The 25,829-nt window shown below is 37.8% G+C and overlaps 1 protein-coding gene across 7 annotated transcripts in view; it reads right to left on the bottom strand.

Annotated features, from left to right (window-relative positions):
* NKAIN2 (sodium/potassium transporting ATPase interacting 2) overlaps positions 1–25,829 on the bottom strand; it is a 1,030,776-nt gene that overhangs the window by 10,896 nt on the left and 994,051 nt on the right. For all 7 annotated transcript variants that reach the window (XR_010116563.1, XR_010116564.1, XR_010116565.1 and 4 more), the window contains one exon: positions 18,421–18,481. Coding sequence is in view for 4 of the 7 variants with exons in the window: in XM_055263081.2 (XP_055119056.1) it covers positions 18,421–18,481 (61 nt within the window). In the remaining 3 variants the exon portion in view is untranslated. The remainder of the gene's footprint in view (positions 1–18,420; positions 18,482–25,829) is intronic.

Raw genomic sequence — 25,829 nt, 5'->3', positions numbered from 1 at the left:
GGGTGTCCTGAGACTGTGATGCGAATGGAGCTTGAGTGGCCTGGGGCTTGCTCTTATTAACCATGATCTATATGCTGTGTAGGTAGAGAGAGATGGCTTACACCTCCCAGATTAGGGGGGACAACACAAGCTGTGATAGCAGGACTGTGATCATTCTGATTATTCGGACCATGCTGATGGCTTGGGTATGGAAGAAGTTCCAACAGAAGGTGACCAAGAACCAAGATGAGAAAAGAAGCAGCTCTGAGTGTAACCAGGCTGGATTTTTACCATTTGACTTGTGAGGGGGCATTCAAATTTAAATCAGAAGCAGAGGGCATATTTTCTATAGTTTATTTTACCTACATGCTTGAGTTCACAGCCAAGGAGACTGTGTACAGTCAATTTCCATGTGCACTTATTCTCAGAAATTGTTTGGATGTCTTCCTAAAGACCCCAAGGAGAGGAAAAGGAATCAACTGGATCCAACCAACCATTACAGTTAAGATTATGGGGGTCAGCACAGGGAGACTTGATTCTTCTCACCTTTTACAGAAGGGTTCTTCAATCACATATGGAACTTTTTCGGGTGCCATGTAGATGGAGAGGTAGAGGTATTTTTTTCCTCTCAAAAATGGAATTACTGTGGTTAGCTTACATTTTTAAGATACCCATAATACCACTTTGTTCTATTTTCAGTTTCTTTTATGTAGTGACATTTATTCAGGCTCTAAAGAGACTACTGCATATTCTACAACTTTTCTGAGCAATAAGGGTCATAAAACATTTGACAGATCTTTGTCCAAGTAATTTTGATAGCAGCTAGATGTTTGGGTCGTAGCTTATCTCTGCATTATTTAGAAAAGAGTAACTTCTATCTATCAAGAATATCCTTAAATCCTTAAAAATAAACTAAATTCTCCAAAATTGCAAAATACTTAATAGTTCATGAAACCCTTCCAAGTGATATCATTTATCTTCACAAAATTACTTTGAGGTTGGTAGGAATAATTATCTTAATTTTACAAATAATACAGATTTATAGTTTTATCTTGAGTCACACAACATCTGAGGATGAGAGTAGAAACCAGGTACTCTATTTCCTTTGTATGTATATTGAAAAAGAGATTTCTGCATTTGACTTATGCCATTCTAGTACATTTTTGGAATATTATCAACAGTGATCAAAAGCATCAAATCACACTTTTATGTTCTTTCTAAATTATTAGTTTAACAAAAGTCTTAAGTTCTTGCTTTGAGTTCCCTATTGGTTGTAGATTCCTCCTTTTGTTATTTGTTCTCCAGCATCTTTTACTCTGTTCTTTCTAGAAAATTTGCTCTTGATATCTTCTTCCCATCTAATACTGTAAGGATCTACAGTATTAGATTCTTCTTTGATCTAATACTGTAGAAATATTTGGATGTAAACAGTGACTTATCAGAAACTACCTTTGCTGAATTTGCCAGTGATAGTTGCCAGTGTGGTATTTTGGGGTTTTTTTGTAATGTATCTTTAAGAGGGTAGCATCCTTCAAGGTTTCGTTCATGTGCTTTGTGTCTGATAATTTATGCAGGACACCAAATAAGTATTTAAGCAGTACTTTCTTCTGAAAATTGTTTATATTCTCATCCCCATCTTGTATGACTGATAACAATGATATTTTTTAAAGTTATGAGAGATGTTTTCTTTCATGCAACTTGGCATATTGTCTGTGTAACTTCAATGCTTAACAGAAAATGTGAAGGACAGACAGGAATTACTAAAAGGCTGAATTAGAATTAGGAGAATGAGAAAGGAAAGATGTCAATGAATTTGAGATGAATAGACAAAGAGATAGACAACATAGTTCATGGCAAGTTTTTGAACATGGGGGAAAGGGAGGAAAAGAAAAGGTTCAAAGTTGATTCTCAGAAATTTGTTTGCCAGGGGCATATTTCTGCTTTTAAAGAAAAAAAAAAATGTCAAAAAGGAGTTGGTGTTTGGCTTTCTTTTGGAAATGTAGTATTTAAGTTATAAGTGGTACATCTTTTTATTTTTTTATTTTTTATTTTTTATTATACTTTAGGTTTTAGGGTACATGTGCACAATGTGCAGGTTTGTTACATATGTATCCATGTGCCATGTTGGTTTGCTGCACCCATTAACCCGTCATTTAGCATTAGGTATATCTACTAATGCTGTCCTTCCCCCCTCCCCCCACCCCACAACAGTCCCCGGAGTGTGATGTTCCCCTCCCTGTGTCCATGAGTTCTCATTGTTCAATTCCCACCTATGAGTGAGAACATGAGGTGTTTGGTTTTTTGTCCTTGTGATAGTTTACTGAGAATGATGTTTTCCAGTTTCATCCATGTCCCTACAAAGGACATGAACTCATCATTTTTTTATGGCTGCATAGTATTCCATGGTGTATATGTGACACATTTTCTTAATCCAGTCTATCGTTGTTGGACATTTGGGTTGGTTCCAAGTCTTTGCTCTTGTGAATAGTGCCGCAATAAACATATGTGTGCATGTGTCTTTGTAGCAGCATGATTTATAGTCCTTTGGGTATATACCCAGTAATGGGATGGCTGGTTCAAATGGTATTTCTAGTTCTAGATCCCTGAGGAATCACCACACTGACTTCCACAATGGGTTGAACTAGTTTAGAGTCCCACCAACAGTGTAAAAGTGTTCCTATTTCTCCACATCCTCTCTAGCACCTGTTATTTCCTGACTTTTTAATGATGGCCATTCTAACTGGTGTGAGGTGGTATCTCATTGTGGTTTTGATTTGCATTTCTCTGATGGCCAGTGATGATGAGCATTTTTTCATGTGTTTTTTTGGCTGCATAAATGTCTTCTTTTGAGAAGTGTCTGTTCATGTCCTTTGCCCACTTTTTGATGGGGTTGTTTTTTTCTTGTAAATTTGTTTGAGTTCATTGTAGATTCTGGATATTAGCCCTTTGTCAGATGAGTAGGTTGCAAAAATTTTCTCCCATTTTGTAGGTTGCCTGTTCACTCTGATGGTAATTTCTTTTGCTGTGCAGAAGCTCTTTAGTTTAGTTAGATCCCATTTGTCAATTTTGGCTTTTGTTGCCATTGCTTTTGGTGTTTTAGACATGAAGTCCTTGCCCATGCCTATGTCCTGAATGGTATTGCCTAGGTTTTCTTCTAGGGTTTTTATGGTTTTAGGTCTAACGTGTAAGTCTTTAATCCATCTTGAATTAATTTTTGTATAAGGTGTAAGGAAGGGATCCAGTTTCAGCTTTCTACATAAGTGGTACATCTAAGTGAAGAGACGCTTGGGAAAAGGGAAAAGTAACTCTAATTAGTGCAAGGGAAATTGGGGACTTGCTGGGATGTTACAGGTGAATCTCTTTCTTCTCACTCAGCTTTATTTTGCTTCATTGCAACTTATTTCTACCTGATCTATAAATCTGCTTGTTTATTTGTTGATTTCCTCCACTATTATAATACAAGCTACATGAGATTTACTGTTTTCTGCTGTTTACAACACTAGCCTCAGAACCCAGAACAGTGTCTGGCTCATGGAAGACACTCAATAGGTATTTACCAAATAAACTCTTAGACCCTTTAGGCTGTAAAGGAAAATAAGGCAATTGATTGGAGCACAAAAAATGCTAGTAAAATTTCCAAGTGAAATTTGGCTGACTGCCAAGGCCTTGAATGATATTAAAGAAAAGACTTTTTATAGACAATCTACAGAGTTGTTGCCTGGGTGCTGTGAGATACACAAAAGAAACTTTTTGGATACCAGTAGGAAGAAAACACCACTGCATCCTCTTTGGCCAAGAGGAGTGGAAGGAAAGAGGTTAGGACATGCATTCTCATCAAAAGGACTCCAGTGAGACAGTCATTCACTGATGAATGCTATTGAGTGTGACAAATCTTGATAATTGTAGGAAGAACATTGTTTTCCTTCTGGCCAGTTTATAGGACCCTAAACAGAGGCACACAACTGGACAGAAGGTGAAAAAAATTGTACTTTCTTAATCTCTGCCTTGTCAGAGGGATTTGCCTTTGGTTCTCTGAAGATAACTCAGGATTTTTTTTTTTTAAGAGCTATACCGAGGTATAATTGATATGCAAAATACTGCACATATTTAATGTGTGCAATTTGATAAGTTTGGACATGTGCATACCTGTGAAACCTTTACCACAATCAAGGTAATAACATATCCATCACCTCCAAAAGACAACTTAGAATGCTGTCATTTTCTTTGCAAGTGTATTTTCTTTGCAAGTGCATTTTATTTTTGCCTTCATTTTCTTATCTGCAGTGTGGGTATGTTTCCATCTATTGACCTATGGGTGGGGTCAGCAGATGTACTCTAATAATTGTAGGTGCAATTATTTTAAATTAGTTAAGTGCCATATCAATTTAATAACTATGATTTAATAATATTAATGATAGTGGAATTTAGAAATTACCAAGTAAGATAAAAAAGGTTTTTGAATAAATATTCTTTGCGACAATATATTTCCTATTGTGAGCTTCTCTTTTATTTCAACCTTTTAATCATGAACACTGAGTTCAGCAAACTTAAAACTGTTTTATTAAATACATGTTGGCAATGAGGTATTGTAATATAAAATTGTCCCTTGGTTATTAATGACAAAGCCACTAGTCAACGTACTCCCTTTTGGAGACAGAGCTGTAAAAACACATGAAGGGAAAATTTAAAAGGCAGTTCATAGGAAGCTAAGCCTAAATATTTAGAATAACTCATTGAAAGACACTAAAGTATTTGATGTCTTTCAATGAATTTTCTAAATATTAAAGGAAATTAACAGGGCCTGCAAAAATAGAGCGTCTTTCCATTATTTCCATAGGTATGAATTCCAAGGGTTCTTAGCTCCAGTAATACAAAAGGAACGTAAAACATAACCAACCGTAAACCAAATTGAAAAGAACCAGTTTTCTTCCACTAAGCTCTAGTTGATGGCAGGAATTCAAGCTGACTGTGTGAGCTTGAGGTGTTTGGCCTGGGCTAAAATCCCTGGATGGACTCTGAGCTTTTTTTTTTTTTTTTTTCTTCCTGATAAGGAAAATGCAATCCTTTATAGGAAGAGGTACTTTAGCCTGTTGTTGCATGAAAGGTCACTAAAGTGTTATACCACAGGAGGCTTCAAGCAGGCGAAGCACACATGGAATGAAATGAGACTTATTAGCTAAATCACCGCAGATGCTTCGCTTCCTAAACTTGTTCATCAAATATGTTTGCTCAGGGTTTTAGGGCCTTATTTTTCAGTTTGCTTCTTACTTGTATCAGAAACAGATCCTTAATATTTTAAACTTGGTAACACATTCACACATGCTAAACAATGAAAGTGACAATAGTATCACAATAAATAAAGTATATCGTTAGTTGAAAAACCACTTTAAGCTTTTGGTTCTGAAGGCCTAATAAAAAATGAAATATAAGTTTCACTTGATAAACTATTTTGTGGTGTTGTTCTTGTTCATATCTGCTAATTCTCAGTGAGGTCAGTGCCTTAGGTGAGATTTTAAGAAACACATGATGGTTTTCTGCTGAGACCTGGATCTTGTTATCAGGTAGTGTTTTAATAATATAATGCCAGTACTTGATATATCATAATGCCACTACTTGATACATCGTTGTAGAATCTGTTTGGTAGCATCAAGATGGGGGGCTTTGGAGTCAGAAGACCTGTGCTCAGGTTGTGCCTTTACTTCTTACCAGCATTGGACCTATAATCAGGTCACAGTTGCTCTGAGCCTTAATTTCTTCCTCTGTAAAGTGAGGATAATAAAGCAATTTCAGCTTCGAAGGGTTATTGAGAGAATCAGGTGTCATATGTGTGTAATACGTAGAAGTATATATATTAAAAATACACTATGAGCAGGACTGGAATCTCCTCTCTTTTCAAAAAGGATTTATACAAAAGGAATGATTGGAATTATGCTTCAAAATGCACATTTAGGCTCTTTACTGCGATAATTAGCATTTCCAAGGCTAGGAGAATAGATGGAGACAAGGCTCAAAAGAGAGAACTTTGTATTAGAATTTACTACAATTTTGTACAGAGCGACAAAAGTGTAGAAGACATCCATGGAAGCCGAAGAGACCAGAGGGAGGTCTATGGAAAGCCTTCAAATGCCCACTTAGTTGGTTAACTGTGATTGGACAAGCAACAGGAATAGGCTGTGCGACATAATGTCAAAAAAAATAAGTTAAATGTTTAAAAAATTACATAGAACTGAATTTCCATATTTCAAATCCTTTTGGAAATGGCCTTGTATATTATCAGAAAGAACACAAAGAATTCGGGGCTGGCCTTGTCTGTGGTCTATGAGGCTTTGCCACATATGTGGGCAAAAGGAACTGTCCACTGAATGGTCAAGAATGAAGACACTGAGAGCTCAGTGTCCTGGATCAGGCAGAATGATAGGCCAAAGCTTGGTGGATGGATTACTTTGTAGAGGAGAAGCTTACCTGTTCCTCTCAGATTTGGGCAGGGTTGCAAGAAGACAAAAGAATAATTGCCTGTACAGAGATTTGTCGAGGTTCTTGAGGGAAAATCAAAGAAGTTTCTATTTGATAGATTTGACTTGCTCAGGTATCAGCACTTGGTTTAAGGATCCTGGAAAGGTGTGGAACAGGTCCTATGGCCAGAGTGCCACTTTGTCAAATGCAGAAGAATGAAAGCACGGTTGAGCAGGAGACAACACCCAGCTGAGTGTAGCAAGTACACATTTGCTGTCGGGTTTAGTTACTTTCTCCAGCAATGAGCAACCACCCAGGATTAGAAGGGGAGAAATTGAATCTGGGCATCGTCAGGCACAGATGTTGAAAGTCTAAGCACAAATGATGTGCAAGCAAGGAAGGAAAGCAAGGATGCTAATGAGAACACCATTCCTTTTGCTAATTCTGGAGATAGATAATGAGTAGGAAGACCCAAAGCATGAGAAAAACATAGGTTCAGGTGGAGGGAAGCTTCCAAATAAGGCTGAAGAAAACTTTTTCCAGGAGGGAGGCAGGAGAACAAGGAAAAAGAATAGATAGGTGTTTACGGTCAGGCAGAAAATTTCAGAACTGGGCATCTTAGAGAAGCCTCTTTCCACCGTAATGAAGGTGATCCACAATGAAGGGAATGAAGGTGGCAGATGAAGGGAGTGGTGATGAGGGAGATGAGAACTAACAGTGTGGAGAAACTATAAAGCTAGAGTCAGAAAATTATGAATCAGATATCTTTTGATGCTTTCAGTAAGTGTAGAGAAGCATGTAATGAAGATTATGATGAAATAACTATGCCAACTTCATCTTAAATGTGCCTGGGCTCACTTTGTGCCATGCCATTTGGATGGATTAGATTTTCCAGTCTTTGTTTTGTTCTCCCCTGTTAGAATTGCTTTCAATTATATATGGCATGTCTTTCAGATGAAATTGGAAGGAGCAGTTATTACAAGCTATAGGTAAGCTTGTTAGACATGATTGGATATGTCTTCTCAGCTGACATCCAGAATATATTTAGAATCCACAGCCCATTTAAATGCAGGAGTTTTAATTAGGGTTGTGGGTACATTAACATATGCATATTTAGGGAAATAAAAAAATAAAACATGCGTGCTGTAATTACCTATTAGAGAAATATTCTTTATCTTGTAATCTTTGCTAACATCATCTTTGTATCATTTTACAGCCTCCAGAAATGAAAATCACAAAACTCCTGAGCTTAAATTAATCATCTTCTTAGAACAACAGTAGCAATTTCAGGAAAGAGAATGTCCCATGGTTACTCTAACACTTTTATTGGTATTTGGGAAAGCTGACACTAGATTTCCTATATCGAGTTCATTGAAAGAACTTCAGATAATTCCTGTGTGACTTATGGTGTACCTTTGGTCAATACGGATCTGAAAAGTAGTGCCTTTTAAAAAAGGCATGCCTGTCTTCGTTAAGTTCTACATAGTCCTCTAATTTATCCCTTAGGTTTCAGCTGAATCGTCATGTCTTCGGGGAAGAATTTCTTTCCCTTTGCTAAACTGCATGAGTTCTTCTTGGAATTATTCCCATGGCACCTCCATCCCCTTTCCTTGTCTGAACTTTCATCAAGCTTTACTGTAATTTCTCTTTCTCTCGCAAATTGTGCACTGGATTGTAGGCGCCATAAAGGCAAAGACGGTGTCTGTTTGGTTCCCTGCTTTATCCCTAGTGACAATACATAGCCTACCACACAGTAGTTGCTCAATAAATATTTGTTAAAAGAATCTGTCTCAGGTATCACAGTGAAGTGACATGGAAAGTATACTTCGAATCTTGACATCGATGTTCTGCTCCAAGTTCTGCCTCTAAATGATTGTTTAACTTTGAGCAAGTCAATTTGAGTGTCCCTTTCCTTAACTAAAATTAGGGGATTACAGTAGGTGACCACTAATATTGTTCATAACTTTATGATTATACACAATTCTGTATTTCTGGGATTAGTTCACATACAAATGTTAGCAATATAATGTTTAAAATGAGCAAATCCACAAAGGCATAATGAATGGAAAAAATTAGTGCAAAGGAGTTATTTCCATCTGCTTGTTACTATTATGCATTGATTTTACTAAGAGAGTTTCCAGAAAGATTAGCTGCTGAAAATGGCAATTGGAAACTGAGGCATGAATGGGAAAACAGAATGATGAAAAAGTTGGGGCCTTGGAGAGGACAGTCAGGTTGACGGGTTTGGAGCCAACAGAAATACTGTCCCCTGTTCCATTTAATTCAGTGGTGAAAGTGTATGGATGTGTGACTGTGTGCTTCCCTTTGCAGTGCCACACTTGGGAATTCAACATCAGCTTCATTAGTTACAAACGCAGCAATTCATATCCAATTTTCATTTTGTAGCAGGATTGTTAATGTATAAACTACACTCTTTGCTGAAAACATTTGCAATTAATCCTATAAACAAACAAACAAACAAACAAGCAAATGCAAATGTTACACTGCCTGCCCCTGCCAACCCCACTGACTCTGAGGTCTGGTCACCATTTATTATACTCAGAAATGAGTTGAAATTCCCACTTTGGCCCTAACCTAATTTTCAAGTGATAATAGGCATGGATTCCCAGAAGCACTCTATGCCTCTTGATAGTAACATCCTAATTTCCTTTCCCAGTAAATGTTTTAAGTAAGATTTTAGCACCAAAGGAAATTAAACTTTAAATTAATCGTAATTATAAAATGCCATCACTGATTTTTGTCTTCAGCCTAATTACTTTCTATTATTTAAACAAACCACACCTCCTGTGAGCTTTAAGTTTGTTTCTCTTTCACTCCCTGCCACACAACGCCAACCAGTCATAGCGGAGGCCTCCCTGAGTATCGTCTGCCGGAGCAGCCTCATTTAAATGTCACACAGGATTGAGGGTTTACTTCCAGCTCGCTTATTTCCAAGGCTCTCTTTCAGTAGCTAGGTGTAGGCTGCTTTGCTCAGATGTTTTCGTTCCGCATACCTGGTGGGCATCCTTAGAGATCTAGGATCTCTAAGTGCAGGGCTAAGTGTTTCTTAGTCCTCCTGCTGTTAAGAAGGAGACCTCTGAACACAGCCTTCTGTTTCTATGAGATGCCACTTCTAAAACTAAAGCAGAACCGGGCATAAGGAAGTGGGCACCGGCCAACATCATTCATCAAGAGCCTAACTTTGAATGTCATCTTCTCAGCATGTCTCTGATTTGGAGGGCTTTTAAAGAGACTTCATTTTCCTGTGCCAGCTCTTTGTCTTGCTCTCAGTTTGTTCTTTGGAGATGGGACTAAAGAATCCCAGTGATTTTATTTTGTGAGCATGTATGTCAATATTCTGCTGCAAAAATCACCCCACTTTCCTGCTACTTGAATGCTTTCTTTCTCATGTCATTATCCATGAGAAGGTAGAGAGAGATGGTGAGGAAGCTAGTCCAGGACACCCACTGCTGGTAGGCTGTGGGGGTCTGCACCACCGGAAGAAGCAGAGTCAGCAAAATCAAGGTTTTTGTTCATTCATTTCTGTAAATGTCACTACTTTCTTCTCCTTCAAGTCACATGGTTTCTGTTTTATTAAGGCTATTATAACAACATCAGTATTCTTCATCTGCTGGATAACTTCAACTCACCCTGCCAGAAATATTCTTTGCATAAAAAATACCTCTGTTGTTACACCCCAGTTAAAGGCCCTCCTTTGCTTATCTGAATATTGTTACCTCTATATTGTGTTGTAGAAACAAAGCTCTGATTGTTCTTAATTAACAGAGGAGAGAGAATGAATCAGCTTCTTTCCCCTCATATTCTTGACTTGGAAATATCGGATTTATTTAAAGATGAACATAGTGTGTGTGTGTGTGTGTGTGTATGTATGTGTACGAGTGAAAAGCAATATAGAATAATGGAGGCGATATTATGAGAAAAGAGAGAAAATAAGAAGTGAATGTTGAAGAATCAGACTCAGTTTTGACCTGAATATCCAAATTTAAAGATATAGCTTATGTGTTTTCTGTTAGATGATCACAAGAGGGAGCAATTTAATAGAAGGCTGAAAAACAAACCAGTGCTCACCAATCTGGGGAGACAATGTGAAAATTATTACACATATCACTGTTGGAGAATGCTGTTGTCACTAATAGGAACTTGAATTTGATTGACAGGAGGAAAATTCATATGTAGCATCTGTCTCAGGTGTTGATCACTTAGTTTTATACATGGCAGCACATCTTTCTTCCTCTTGTTTAGAAAATGACAGGTGCGTTATTCAAATTACTTATTCATTTACTCGGAATACATTGAATTCTAAGGAGATGTCATATTTCCTTGGCAGTTTCCATAAAGGTCAATGAATGTTTGTGGAGATCCAATTGATTCATTCATTTATTTTGCAAATACTTCCTGAGTCCTCTTCTAGGTTGGGGATATGGTAGATGCTAAGGATACAGCAGGGAACAAGACAGGGGTGGATCCTGATGGTGTCTCCTACTATTCTTCCATCCTGAGTGAATCAGTGTGTACTGTATTTGAATGTTGGAAGGTCATGAATGAGCTAGTGGCTTTGGAAAAGTCATTTAATCTTTCTGGGCCTATAAAATTAAAGTTCTGAAATAGAACAGTAGGCAGGTTTCCATCATTTTTAACCCTGTACAACTCATAGTTCAAAACAAATCATAAGCAGAACAAAAACGATATAAAATTAAATAAATGCAGTAACTTCTGTGCTTTGGGCAGAGGGAGGAATGGGAAGGAAAGGTGAAAGATGCCACCTTTCTCACCTTGGCCCCACTAGGATTCTGTAGGCATAGCGAGAGTTTAGTGGCGTGCAAAGCCTGGGTCTTCAGGCTTTGTGATCCTGTTCAGAGATAAGAAAATAAATACCAAGTTTTGGTTTAGTGGGAAACTGGCAGATATGGACAAAATTTTTTCAGTCAGTTACCATCAAATTCATAAGACAAATGTTATAAAGAGAAGATAAATTAGTAAGATACTAAGATTATGCTACATTTTATTTGATTGCTTCAGTATGATGCCAGATAAAATAAACATATTCTTCTCACAACTCTCCCTGTCAACCTGACACCCAAGAACTTGGCACCTTTTCTGAACTTCTAATCGTCCCCTCTTAGGTTATGTTTGAAGAGTGATTTATAAACGTGAAAGAAAGCTCAGACTACCAAACAGAATGTATGATATGGCCCTAACCATCAGATGGGAGGAATGCAGTTAGACGATAGATAGATAGATAGATAGATAGATAGATAGATAGATAGATAGATAATAGATAAGAAGAAAGGAAGAAAAGAAGAGAGTATGAAAGGAAGGAAAAAGGGAAGAGAGGAAGGAAGGAAGGAAGGAAGGAAGGAAGGCAGGCAGGCAGGTAAGAAGGCAGGCAGGCAGGCACATAATATGCCAAAATTTGAACTGAGTATCAGAACTCAGAATTATGGGGTTATTTTAATTTTCCTTTTTTTATTTATCTGTATTGTCTATGCTTTCTGCATTCCTTTATAGACAGGAAGAAACAAATATTTTTTTCAAGGGGAAAGAGTTCTCCCTGCTCCCATGTCTACCCTCCCCCATGGTTGAGAGTATGTGATTGTGCTCAAAGAACTGCATTCAAATCCAATGATCCTGACAAACTAGAGAAATGATAAAACATACAGAATGGAATTCAATACACAGAAGTGTAGGCCAGCAGGCTTTAGAAGAAAAATCAAACAAAAATAACAGAAAATTATTAGCCCCAGAGAAGTGAATAATTTCCTGTGGTTTTCTTTTCAAATGAAAGATTCAATAAATTGATTGCGACTTTTATCCCAAGGCCAGTTGATTTTGAGGAATTCAGGACAGGTTTTGACACATTTGTGCTTGGTTGGTGTCAATGTGCATGTGTCTAACTCCAAGTTTAAGCATCTTGAATTCATTTTTCTGCATTGATTTCAAAATAAGTCCCTTAGGATATTATTTTTTAAATGATATTCCGTGTCTCTCTCCAGATGATTTCAACATTAAACATTTGCAAATACATTGAATCTCTTTGAGCAAAGAAAATGACTACTTAGTAAAATGAACCCATTTGCTAGAGGACCAACGTTTAGTTTTAGTTTAACTATTAAGCCAATGATTTACAAGAATACATAATAAAAATTGAGAAGTCATACGATGATTTTTTTTTTTTTTTTTTTTTTTTTTTTTTGCTATCATGGATTAGCAATATTTTCCATGGCTGCATGGCTTCCTTTTAATTGCCACATCTAACTGCTAATAAAGCACTGAAGACAATTCCTGATTCTATCACTGTGAGTGGACATCCCACTGCAGTGGGGAAAAACCGAGGATGAAGTGAGACAGAAGAGCCACATTTATAATAAAAGGCACACCCGACCAGGAATCTCCAAACGTTTTCTTTCTTTACAGAATAGTGTAAAAGAAAACAAGTAGAGGGGAATAGAAGACGGGAGGCCGTAAGGAAAACTCTGCATGGCTGGTGACAGATGACACAGCAGAGAGCCCTGCCACAAAGACAGCACAGCGAGATGCCTGCTTTCCTGGAGAAAGCCTTTTCTCCCAAGATGTATCGCTGCCTTTTCATGAACAAATATATAAAAGTATGTTGTGAAGGTGGCCCACTCAAATAGGGTTCGAAGGTCAAGCCACATCCTCTAGAGCAGGGGCCTCAGCTTTTATCCTGGGGAGAAGCTACTCATCTAGAGGCAGATCACCCCACAGTAGGAGATCCCGAGCGGGAATTCCTGCCTGGTGGCAGTGAGTATGGAGCTGGCCTGGCAGCAACACAGCCCTGAAGCCTCTTACCCACAGGCATCTGATGGGCCAGTGAGCTGCATCTGTCCTCAATCTGTGCTCCACAGATATTTTCAAGTGTCCAGGACACACGTGGAGGGTGTGTGCGCGCGTGTGTGTGTATTTGGATGTGGACTGAATTGTGATCCCCCTCAAATTCATATGTTGAAGGCCTAACTCCTAATGTGCCTGACTATATTTGGAAATTGGCCCTTTGAAGAGGTAATGAAGGTTAAATGGGGTCATAAGGATAGGGCCCTAATCCAACAGAAAGTGCCATCTACAAGGCAAAGACAGAGGCCTCAGGATAAACCAAACCTGTGGTTTCTAACACCTAGAGTTTGGAAAGCAAATTTCTGTTGTTTAAGCCACTATGTCTGTGGTGTGTTTTTATGGCATTCCTAGCTAACTAATTCATGGGGGAAGGAGTGTCACATCTAATTTGGGATCTCTGCTCTGAGGGTTGCTGTCATCTCCTGGTAGGCACAGCAGATGGCAGTGGCACCCTGTGAGTTTGCACAACCAGCTGGCCTGCCAAGCTGTGGCTCTGGCTTAGATAACTAAAGGGTCAGAGACGTAAACTTCAAGGTCCTGATTTTTTTCAATGGAAAAAGACAAAAACCCTTGCAATATAGTGTCTGCTATGATGTAAATGTTAGTGTCCCTCCCCAATTCATATTTTGAAACATAATCACCAATGTAATGGTGTTAGGATGTAGGGCCTGTAGGAGGTGGTTATGTCATGACAGTGGAGCCCTCAGAAATGGGATTAGTGACCTTCTAAAAGAGGCCCCAGGGGGCTGCCTTGCCTCTTTTCCGCATGTGAGGCTACAGCAAGAAGGTATCACCTATGAGCAAGGAAACCAGCCCTCACTAGAAGCCATATCTGCTGGTGCCTTGATGGACTTTCCAGCCCCCAAAACTGTGAGAAATAAATTTGTGTCATTTATAAGCCACCCTACATATAATATGTTGCTATAGTACCCCAAAGGAACTAAAACAGTATCTCTATAAATATCAGTCAAACTGGGCCCTAGAAGAGTAATGAGATACTGCTTAAAGGGATACATAAGGGATAAAAGTTCTCAAGCATTTGATGTTCATGAGCCTAACTCTCTGTTTCAATGATGATTTATTGCTATTTCATTGAGTCTAGGCTTGAGTCTTTGCTCATTGAGCTCGAACCCTCTCCATTGCTTCCTGGAGGTTTCTGCCTCTTTCCTCTGAAGTTTTATGGATACATCTGTTGCTGTGAGGCTGAGGTATCAGAACTGAGCACATAACTGATTAGCTTTTAATTGACTTCAAGAACATTTTGTCCAGTTGCCGTCATTGGGCCCTTATCTCCACAGCCATTCTAAGCACAAGCTACAGAGCCAAAGCTGTCCTCTGTTCCTCATAAGGCTCTTAGTAATGGAAACTTAACCAATTTGGCAAGCAGGTAGCTAGCACCTACTCCTGCCACTGTTTCATTGCAAATGATGATGCATTATTGCAAATCCACAGTGGGCAAAAATAGGCACATAGAGACCCTCTCAGTGTTTACATGTACATTAAACCCCTCCCATGTTTCAGGGTTTGCTTGAGAGTGGTTTTATTTTAATCTTTCACCAAACTTTTTAAGGATCAGGATAATTTTGTGTAATATAATTACCAAAATGATACAGAAATGTCAAACCTTTTTTATTCTATGGATTGGAAGTCATATGTCCAGGCAGTGTCTGAGGATAAACATCAGGCAAGTGATTATATATAGAAAATATCAACCCAAAGCATTGTTACCAAAAAGATACTCATAACTGTCTAGGTGTGAATGACTACAAGTAAATGAACCTGACCGAAAGTCACTAAAGACCACTGGACAGCCAGCCAGCCCAAATGAACATCTCCTCCCACCTGTTTACTAGTCCCATGAACATCTGAGGCAAGTGTCAGTCTACTTGTATATAAAAATTTAAAAAAGAGTTCATATTTTGCCCACTGAGCAATAAGACTAACATGATAAAACGTGTCTTTGAGAAGTCTGCTTGTGTTTTGGATTAATAAAGGCAGATGTGGTGTGTGGTCAAGATACACATAAAAACATATATGTTATTTTTTGGAGTCTTTTGGGAGAAAAAGTCTTGTTAGATGATTGAGAGATAACTTGATCTTTCAGCAGATATTGGTGACTTTGAATCTCCTTGAATTTACATTGCTTTGGCCAAAACTTGATTTAGGGAAGAATTCCCTTAGAAGAATTCTCCAGAATATTAAGTGCTTTTTTTTGGAGGTGGCCGGGTCAGGGGCGGGGGGTGGGGGTTGATGAAAAACAGGAGTCTTGTGTTCAAATATTTTGGAAGACTTGCATTAACCATACTTTTAATTTCTATAAATTGATGCTTTAACATCTACAAAATGACCACTAGCTGTTTCCAAGTAAGCCTTGGCTCATCCCCAGAAAACATGTGGAGACTTTAGATAGCCCTAAACCTATGCATTAATAGTCACAGTGAACATCAATTTCATGGGCCACCACTTTGCAACATAGCTAACCTACCCTAATAAGCCTTCCTACCCTGCCTCATCCATTTCTTCTTGTAGGACTCAAACTAAAGATTCCTCTCTCTCTCTGCCTCATGGCTGACCCCACTCCTTCCCCTGTGGGGTAGGTGGTATTCTCCCTGGGGAACTGTGGATATAACCAAGCCGTAGAACTCTTGCTGGTTTTTCTCTTTGATCTGTGTCTGGCCTCAAGGTAATATGATTAAAACAAAACTGTGGGTTAGAAAACAAAAAAAGTTCATACTTCTTTCTGGCAGTACTCTCAGAAATGTTAATATATAAATGTGCATTCTAAATTTTCAGTGTCAAACTTACTTGGCTTTGGAATCTTTTTTTTTTTTTTTGAGCAGTATGTCTTGTGGAACTAGCATTTCTGAGATTTCCTTTGAGAGGTGCTATTCTGCTGAAATACTGATTATGCATGTAGGAGACATGGTATGTCAGTAAGTATTGTCTGAAGATAAAAACACACTGCTATCATTGTGAAATGAAATCAAACAACATAGCCCAGAGAAAGCCCAACTTTCATATGAAAATTAAGTGGGGACTTCCCCTTCATCAGGGATTTGGTACACAGACACCGAATGGTAATATCTCAATAAACTTACATAGTATGTTTGGTCCACACATTTTAAAATCCATATATATTTTGCCCTTCCTAATCTTTGAATAAATCTTTTCTGTATAAGACAAGTGCTTACTGGATGTCTTCTCTTGTATAGGCGCTAGGTACCTCAAACTCAACCTGTGCAAACTGAACTAGTGATCTTATTCCCATTTTTATTCGCAAGTGGCAATTCCATCTACCCATTCACTTGCATCAGACACCCAGGAATCTAACAGTCTCCTCCTTTTCCCTTATCACAGTACCCACCATTGCCCACTAATCGTGTCATTTCGGCTTGTCTCATGGCACATCTACTCTCTCTATCTCCAATACTGATCCTTGTCCAGATTCACATTATCTCATGTCTCACTTTCATGGTGTCTTAACTAGTTCTTTTCCCTAATCTTTCCTCCTCTTGAGTCTCTTCTTTATAATGATGCTAATGTATTTTTTCTAAAGTACATTTTTGATTATGTTAATCTCTTTTTATAAGCTACCTGCCCTTTCATCTGTGATTTTATTACATAAAGCCCAAACTCCTTAATCTTTCATACCCATTTTTCAACTATCTCATCCATACTTGTTTTTCCAATTTTCTCCAGCTCTCTACCTGTAGCACAGGAAACAAATTCAGTCACATTAATCTGGCCGTGATATGCTTTTTCACCTTTTGCCTGGGACCACCCCTCACTTCCATACCAGCTACACAATAAAGATCTATTCATCTTTCTAGATCAAGCTCAAAAGTGTTCTCTTTGAACCTTCTCCTGATCTCTTTCTTCTCTTTACCCACAGCATGCACTATACAGTTTCATACTTATTTGCTCATATGTTTGTTTTACCCTACTATTTGGCAAGTTCCTACAAGTAAAATATTGTGTATGACTCATCGTAAAATCTCCAAAGGCTGACATAGCACTCGAAACGCTGAGGAATATTTTACAAATGCTTATTTAGTGAAAAGACCATTATTTCCTTTTATATATGAAATAAATAAATTATATACTGTATACTTCTGATTTTATATCATGTATGAGTACAATTGAAAAGTGCCTCTTCTACATTAATCACTTGATATTGCCTCTTCCTTTCCAGTATAATTGGAAAGGGAAGAAGAAACGTATATTTATCTTTGCATGTTTTCCTCAAATCATCATATTCTCACCTTCCTCTTTCCTTACTGTTTCAACAACCCAACATTATAAATATTTTTTGAAACCAAGAAAAATGATTCCCAATTCTGATTTTTCCTCAGTGTAAATGTAACTCTGTAGGCAATTATCCATGATAGTACCCACAGAGAATAGAAGTACTTTCCCCAGTTCTCCTATTTTAGATCCTTAGGGGCAGGGATGGAATGAAACCTTTTACCCTCCATGTTTCAGAGAGCAGAGAACAACAGAGCCACTGGGAGGATTGTAAGAGGGTACTGTGATCTCAACTCTGGATCAAGCAATGTGTCTCAATGTTGAGACTTTGACATAGTTAGAGTTCTAGCCATTTGTATCAAATAGTAGGAACAAAAAGGACAGATGGATATTTGATTTCCCAAAGACAAATTCTCTGAATTAATCTGAAGTCAGTTTTTATAAGAATCTTAGGAATTATTACAAATTGTTGATTTTGGGGATTTGTGGTCTTGGGTAAAACTGGTTAGTTATCAATACCTAATAAAGGGATCATAAAAAGAGAGTGGTCAAGTTAGCCACATTTTAAAATCATTTCCATCTCCAATCTCTCCTCTCTGTTCCGTACTAGAATTGTTTATAAGAGGAAACGTTTTTAAAAGGCCTTCAATGAAAAGAAAGAAGTTATGTTTTCAGAATGGGTGCTTCTCCATTCTTCAATTTGCTGGCTACTGTTATGAGAAACACTTTAGTCTGATGGGCACAAAAGGCTTATTTTCCATTCTAATGCTGTGTTGTGGGATCTTGTCTGAGGAATAGGAAGGCTAAGTAGGAGGCAGTAAAGAAGATTCTTTGAACTTGAAAGAAACAGAATAGAGCTTTAATACTTACAGCTGTCCTCTTCTTCAGTTATACATTTCACAACATAACAGGCGTAGATGAAACCTGCCAGCTGAAACAAAACAGAGATGCTTTAGACATCAGACAAAGGCACCAAAACCAAACCTCACTGGGGAGTGGCTTTTCAAAGTCAGGCAGTTTACAACCAGACTTAGGGCTCCAACATGGCTCATTGGACTGGATCTTGACTCCAGTGTGGATTCCTGATTCAAATGATGCTCATCTGTGTTGTAAATAAATATATTACTCTGTTTTTCTCTGACCTGCTTTTTTGTGTAAGATTTGATAATTGCCAGGCAATCTAAAACAAACTATTTTCAATACAGAAAAAGACTTATAACCATTCACTAATGGATTCACATTTGCATTTGTGCCAATCAACTTCTAGTTTACTTTTCATTGGCTCATAGCCTAAGATTCTAAAACTTGGACTCCCACAGACCATCAGAAAAATGCTTTGAGGGAAAAACATTAAGGTGTTTCTGTGGTTTGTTGCATGGGTTCTTTGTAAGGAAAATGCAGATCTGTAACAGGAGCCAGGGCATACCGAGTATAATTAAGACAATATGTTACAGAGAAATGATGAGATGGACACCTGTAAGTAGGGAGTATCATCAAAATGCATTGAATATGGCATTACACACATCACATCGTCTTTTCTGAAACACTACAAAAAGATCTGTGTGCTTGTAAAGGAGCACAGTAAAGTCATTTGATCTCTCTATTTTCTCAGATTGGGTGTTTTTGTATTCCTTCCTATTAGTACAATATTTACTTAGTCAACTTATGAGCACTAGCCAAAAGAAACAAATATAATTTCTGGATAAGTGGAAAGCTATTTGTTTTCTTTTTTTTGCAAATTGATCTAGTTTGGAGGAATCCTTAAAGGTATGTCCTCAAAACAGTGATGAAGATTATTCACAATGACATTTCAGACAGGCATTGATCTGGCTGAGGACCGACCCCACATAATAATATTTAGTGTGGGGAAGAAAACATTAGGAAAAGCTGCAGTCTTCAATCAGGAAGCGAAAGCATGGGAAAAAAAGGAACTGCCACGACAAGCCTAATGAAGTTGTTTTTCATTAGATGACAGATAGTGATCTTCTGGAGGATGTGAGTGGAACATTTTAAGTCAAAGGGTACACTAATAGGTATTTAATGAGTGCAGAACTGTTAGGAATCAAAGTGGCCTCTGGTGAAAAGAAACTTTTAAGTCCCTAATTTGGATTTGAGAGAGAAAGCACGTTCTGGCAGATTCTAGCTATCTTCCAAAAAGAACTGGCATAGGATAAAACAGTAGTCATTCCTGGACAATACAGGAAGCCCCAGTGACCACACTAGGGAGGCAGAGTTGAAGGAAGAAGACTTATGCAATATAGTCTTCAAACGCTTTTGTTTTTAGATCCTGGAGGAGAGGGAAGGCATACCCCCTGCCCTCTCTACCGCCAACTGTAGTATGTGTACCAGTACACATCATAGAGAGTCAAAAATAAATACCACTGATGCTATATCAGAAGAATGAGTTTTATTTTTAAAAAATATTTTAGAAAACTCATCAAATCAGCATGTTTCTCTTTGAATTATACGGAGATATTGGCAATAAGATAGTGATAGTAAGAACCACTTCTTTATATAATAGAGTCATCAAGGTCTTTGTTTTTATGGGACTTATTTTTGGAGTTCGAGTACTAATTAAAAACCAATGTCTCCTATTTTCCTGTTATTTTCCTGTTATTTTCCTGTTTAGCAAAGATTTTGATTTGTTCAAACTCAAGCATTTTCATGGTACTGGAAAAATAGAGACTACATTAACACATCTTGATCTTTTATCCACCAGGACCCATGAAAATGCTCTTTTTATGGAGTGAGCCAGTCCCATGGGTGCTTGTCATTGGTACTTGGATCTGGCTGTGTCTAGGTAAAGAGCCTGTGGGTTTGGTTAAATCCCCTTGGTATTGCTTATAGCTTCACCTCTTCCTCCACATTGAGTTCTTACTATATGTGGCTAAATGTTACAGGTTTATCAATAGTTTTCCTCTTCTTTTCAGTGTTAAATGCTTATTAATTATTTGTAAAGCAATTTGTCCTAATTACAAACTGTTTTAAAAAAATTCTTACTCATCAATTCATTTCTTTGAAATGAAAATCTAGGTAACAAGAATCAATACATTCTGAGATTCATGGCCAATAAGTTTAAACTTCTCATTAAAGTGTCACTAGATTCTTGATTATTAAGTGCACTCTCCCAGAATGCAGCTAAGGCACTGCTCTGCATTCTGCTTACCAGTGATCTTTTAATTATATTCATTTTCATTCTTTAACTATCTGGGGAGCTCCTTTGATATAAAAGTAAATCCTGCTGCATTTTGTTACAAAAGCTTGCTGATTAAGAGAACTTTAGCTTTTAAGTTGGTCACCTCTAACTACAAATGGAAATTTGTGTCCCCCAAATTAACCAAGATTCAAAAACTCTGCTATCTTCCAATTACCCTACACAATAAAAATTTCTAGTTTAATTTTACCTCCCCAGTGGCAATTTATAAAATTTACCTATAGAAAGAGGTTTCAAATTATTTCCCACAATTCTGAATGTCTCTGATATGGTTTGGCTGTGTCCTCACCCAAATCTCATCTTGAATTGTAGTTCCCATAATCCCCATGTGTTGTGGGAGGGACCCAGTGGGAGGTAATTGAATCATGGGAGCAGTTACCTTCATGCTGTTCTCATGACAGTGTGTGAGTTCTCAAAAGATCTGATGATTCTACAAGGGACTTTTCTCCTCCTTTGCTCTCATTCTTCTCCTTGCTGCCACCATGTGAAGAAGGTCTTTGCTTCCCCTTCTGTCTTGATTGTAAATTTCCTGAGACCTCCTCAGCCATGCTGAACTGTGAGTCAATTTAACTTCTTTCCTTTTTAAATTACCCAGTCTCGGGTATGTCTTTATTAGCAGTGTGAGAACAGACGAATCCAATCTCCTATAATATGCAACTCTGCTAATTGCTACCTGGGCTACAATGATGAACTAAAGCAGAGTTCTAGTCACCAGTGACATTTTGGGTTGGGAAGTACTTTTTTATTGAGGCTGTTATGTGTTGTCAATGTTTAAACAATAACATCCTACAATCGAGACTGTCAACAATTGAGGCAATAAAAAAATCTCTAGACATTGTCACATGCCCTCAAAAAGGCAAAATTTCCCCTGGTTAGAGCCACCATTTGAAATATAGTCCTAGCTTTAAGGAGTCTGCAATTTTGTAGCAGGTATTCATATAACTGTAATTTGAAGTAGATTTGGGTAAATCTTCAGAAAGAAGGAAGAAAATTGTATTCCTAATGACAACAAACAGTAGACTGGACACTTTCATGTATTAGCCCATTAATCCTCACAAACACCCTTGGAAGAGCATTATATGTATTTTTGCAGACGACAGGCAAAATGGTATTTGCTTTTCCAGAGTGAGATTATCAAGCAGGGAAGATAGGGGTTGTGTTTAGGTAAGAGCCAGTAGTTACATCTGACGAGAGTTTGGGGACTTCATACTACAGCAATGGAAGCAAAGCTGTGAAGATCAGATTAGGGCCATAATCAGTGGGCCTCCAGTGTGTCAGATTGCCAATGGAACTATGCCATTTTTCTACACAATAAGCTGAAGGAGCACCCCCTACAAAAGTATAACATTTTTCATGGGTCCATATCTTTCCTGATGTGTTACTTGACTTCTTGTCTAGCCTCATTTCTCACCAATCCTTGTCAGAATTGATGTCAGTAGAAAGCTGTTGGTAGCTTGCTGACATCTATCAGGTAGCTTTCGTTGTCTGTTCCTTAACTCATTTTCCCAGTCTGCCAACAAAGAAGGCTAATGCCCTGTACCTCTTCCTTCCCCTCCCTACTCAGCCTTGCACCTCCAGTAATGTGTAATTCTAACTCATTCTTTTTTTGCATTTGTTTTTGAAAAGAGTCCTGAGTTGCTAAGCTGGATATAAAGCTTTACATGGCAGTACTGCCGGCTTACTTCCCAGGTCTTCTTTTTAATTTTTTATTTCACTTTTATTTTAAGTTCTAGGGTTCATATGTAGGTTTGTTATACAGGTAAACTTGTGTCATGGGGGTTTGTTGAACAGGTTATTTCATCTACCAGGTATTAAGCTGGTCTTAAAGAATGAGTTAATATCCGTCAGGAAAAACAACTAATAGATACTAACTCATTCTTTAAGGCTAAATAAAGGTGCTGCTTCCTCCAAGAACTGGTAATCCATTCTCAGAGTAGGTTAGTGCTCGGCAATTTTGAGATAGACCTTGAGAGGTGGGAGGGCTTGAAAGGGAATAAAGAGGGGTACGGAGAGATGGAGAGTACATCTTCCAAGCGGAGTTTAGACTAGAGCTGGGAAGAAATAGATATATTTAGGGAGGAGGAAGTGGCCCAGTTCAGAGAAGCTTGGGCTGTATAAGGGGAAGTAACGGGGCACAAAGCAGATAATAGAGGCTCATGTTGTTAGAGTAGATGTGAGCATCTGCAATTGAAAGAAAATAATTTTATTTTGTTCCTTATTTAAAGATGCTTAGAATAATAATGGAAGGCACCTGTGGCATTATCCTAGGCAAACACACAATTATTCACTAGTGAAAGAAATAAAATATTCTAGTTGTTTTAGTCTTTGTCATTCAAAGCAGAGCTAAGTATAATTTTTTTTAATTTTTATTTATCTTTTCACCTTCATGTATCTAATGTGATTTGTTCACTTCTAATTCACCTGATAAGGAATTACATATCATCTTGATATTATTACTGACTGGAAGGAAATGTTATTTTCTCTCTATAACTAAATCAGATTAAAATTCTTTTTTGTATCCACAAACCAAATTATGATTGTATGTCCCAGAAATTCACTTAGAAGCTAATAGAAAAAATGAAACCAAAGCCTTTTGATAAGTATTTTAAAAGATTTAATTGTAATAATTGAAAATATAGCAACCTTAGTGTTTAATCTATTACATTCTGGATTTCAGTTTCTGGGAAGTTGGAGTAATGGGAGGGATACCTTTCCCTATCTTTCCTATTAAGTACAACTAAAAACTCTGAACATTATATATATAACAATCACAAGAAGACTTTGAGGCAGACCAGCTATGGCCTTTCGTACTCAAGAAAGTACATGAGGGTGAATTCCATTATTATTATTATTATTATTTCATATACACCAGACTTACTTGGAGCTGAAGAAGCCTATAACTCTGAAATGCCAACAGGTACAGATTTTTTAAAAGCCCCAGTAAACATTTGCTGTCTCTAGCCAAAAGACCAGAGAAAAGGGAAAAGGCAGCCCAGCAAGACAGAAAGTTTTACAATGATAGTACCTCTTTGTTTTAGCCAACACCATAGAAAACAGAACAAAACATAACAAAAACACAAAAATTGTAGCCCCACTCCCCAACCACAGCAACAAAGAGTAGGGAGCCAAGACTTCCCCGCTGCCTCATGAGTAATCCAGACTTTTAGCCTCACTCTCCAGTAACAAGGCAGACGCTCTCTTCTCCCCACTGGGGTGATGTCAGTGGAAGCTTAGTAGAAGATCAGGACTTTTACCAATGCCCAGCAGTACTGAGGCCAGTCCGCCACCCCCGTGGCATCAGTGAAAGCCACCTTGGAGCAGTAATAAGGCTCTTGCCAGATATGGAGCTATCAGTCAGAGGCTAGTGGGGAGCAGGACCTTCCACAGCCTCCCAAACTTAATGAAAAGCCCTTCCCACCTTGAGTCTCAATGGAGGCTAAGTGGGAACCCTGGACTTCTATCCCCGGTTGGCAGAAATAAGTCAGCATCCCTCCTTCTCCAATCAAAACAGCATCAGAGGAATCAGCTAAAATTAAAGGTTTAATTAAGATCTAGGGTCTCATAGCATAATACCCCAAATGTCCATGTTTCAATTAAAAATTACTAATCATGCCAACAATGAGGATGGCCTCAAACTGAATGAAAAGACAGCCAATGTAACCTAACCACAGAGGTGATAGAGATGTTAAGATTTTCTGACACATATTTTGGAGTAGAGATCACAAAAATGCTCCAATAAGCAATTACAAACATGCCTGAAATAAATTAAAAAATTAGAAGGTCTCAGCAAAGAAATAGAATATATAAGGAAGAACCAAACTGAAAACTTAGAACTGAAAAATGTGGAGGGGACAGAGGAAAGAATCAGTGAACTTGAAGAAAGAACAATAGAAATTACCTAAACTAAGCAACAGAGACAAAGTAAACTGGAAAACATGCACACAGCCTCAGAGACTCATGGAACTAACAAAACATCCAACTTTTTTTTCCCCCACTGGAGTCCTGAAGGGAAAGGAGAAATAGGTCAGCACTGAAAAAGTCTTCAAAGAAATAATGACTGAAAACTTCTGAAATGTGGCAAAGGACACAAACTTACTAATTCAAAAAGCTTAGTGAATCACAAACAGTATAAATCTAAAGAAATTCATGGCAAGATGCATGACAGTCAAACTTAGGAAACCCAAAAACAGATATCTTGAAAGCAGAAACAGGGAAACATTTATGTACAGCCATTCTGGAAAACAGTTTGGAGGTTTCTTTACAAACTAAACACACAACTACCATATGATCCAGCAATTGCACTCCTACCCAGGAGTGCAATTTTATCTCAGAGAAATAAAAACATGTTCTCACAAAAACCTGTACACTAATATGTATAACATCGCTATTCATAATAGCCCCAAGGTGGGCGCAACCCCAATGTCGTTCTGTGGGTTAATAGTTAAACAAACTGTGGTACATCCATACCATGAAATATTACTCAGCAAGAAAAAGGAAGGGATGACTGATACATGCAACAACCTGCATGAATTTCCATAGAATTGAGGTGAGTGAAAAAAAGCCAACCCAAAAAGGTTGTATGTTATACGATTCTAGTTATAGAACGTTCTTGACATAATAAAATTGTAGAAATTGAGAACAGGTTGGTGGTTTCCAGGGACTAAAGAGGGTAGGTTAGAAGGAAGTGGATGTGGCCATAAAAAGGCAACATACGGGATCCTTGTGGTGATGAAACTGTTCTGTGTCTTGACTGTATCAATACCCAGATCCCAAAAGTGAAGCTGTACTAATTTTTGTAATGTAATACTATTTGGAGAAACTGGGTAAAGTGTACACAGGATCTCTCATTTTATTTCATATAATTGCATGTGATCTATAATTATCTCACCATAAAAGTTTACTTGAAAAATACTACATTTTAGGACACGTTTATTTATGTTTAAAAACCTTCATATTATAATTTATAAATTATAAATATATCTAAACCAAGTAGATATGCTTGTTTCCTTAAGTACAAAGACACATTTTAATTTTGTGCCTTTATGCCAACGTGATTAGAAATGAG

The sequence above is a fragment of the Symphalangus syndactylus genome, chromosome 2 (genome assembly GCF_028878055.3).
Source record: "Symphalangus syndactylus isolate Jambi chromosome 2, NHGRI_mSymSyn1-v2.1_pri, whole genome shotgun sequence".
Taxonomy (NCBI): Eukaryota; Metazoa; Chordata; class Mammalia; order Primates; family Hylobatidae; genus Symphalangus; species Symphalangus syndactylus.
The sequence above is the reverse complement of the archived record's forward strand: the minus strand, read 5'-3'. Positions and strand labels throughout refer to the sequence as shown.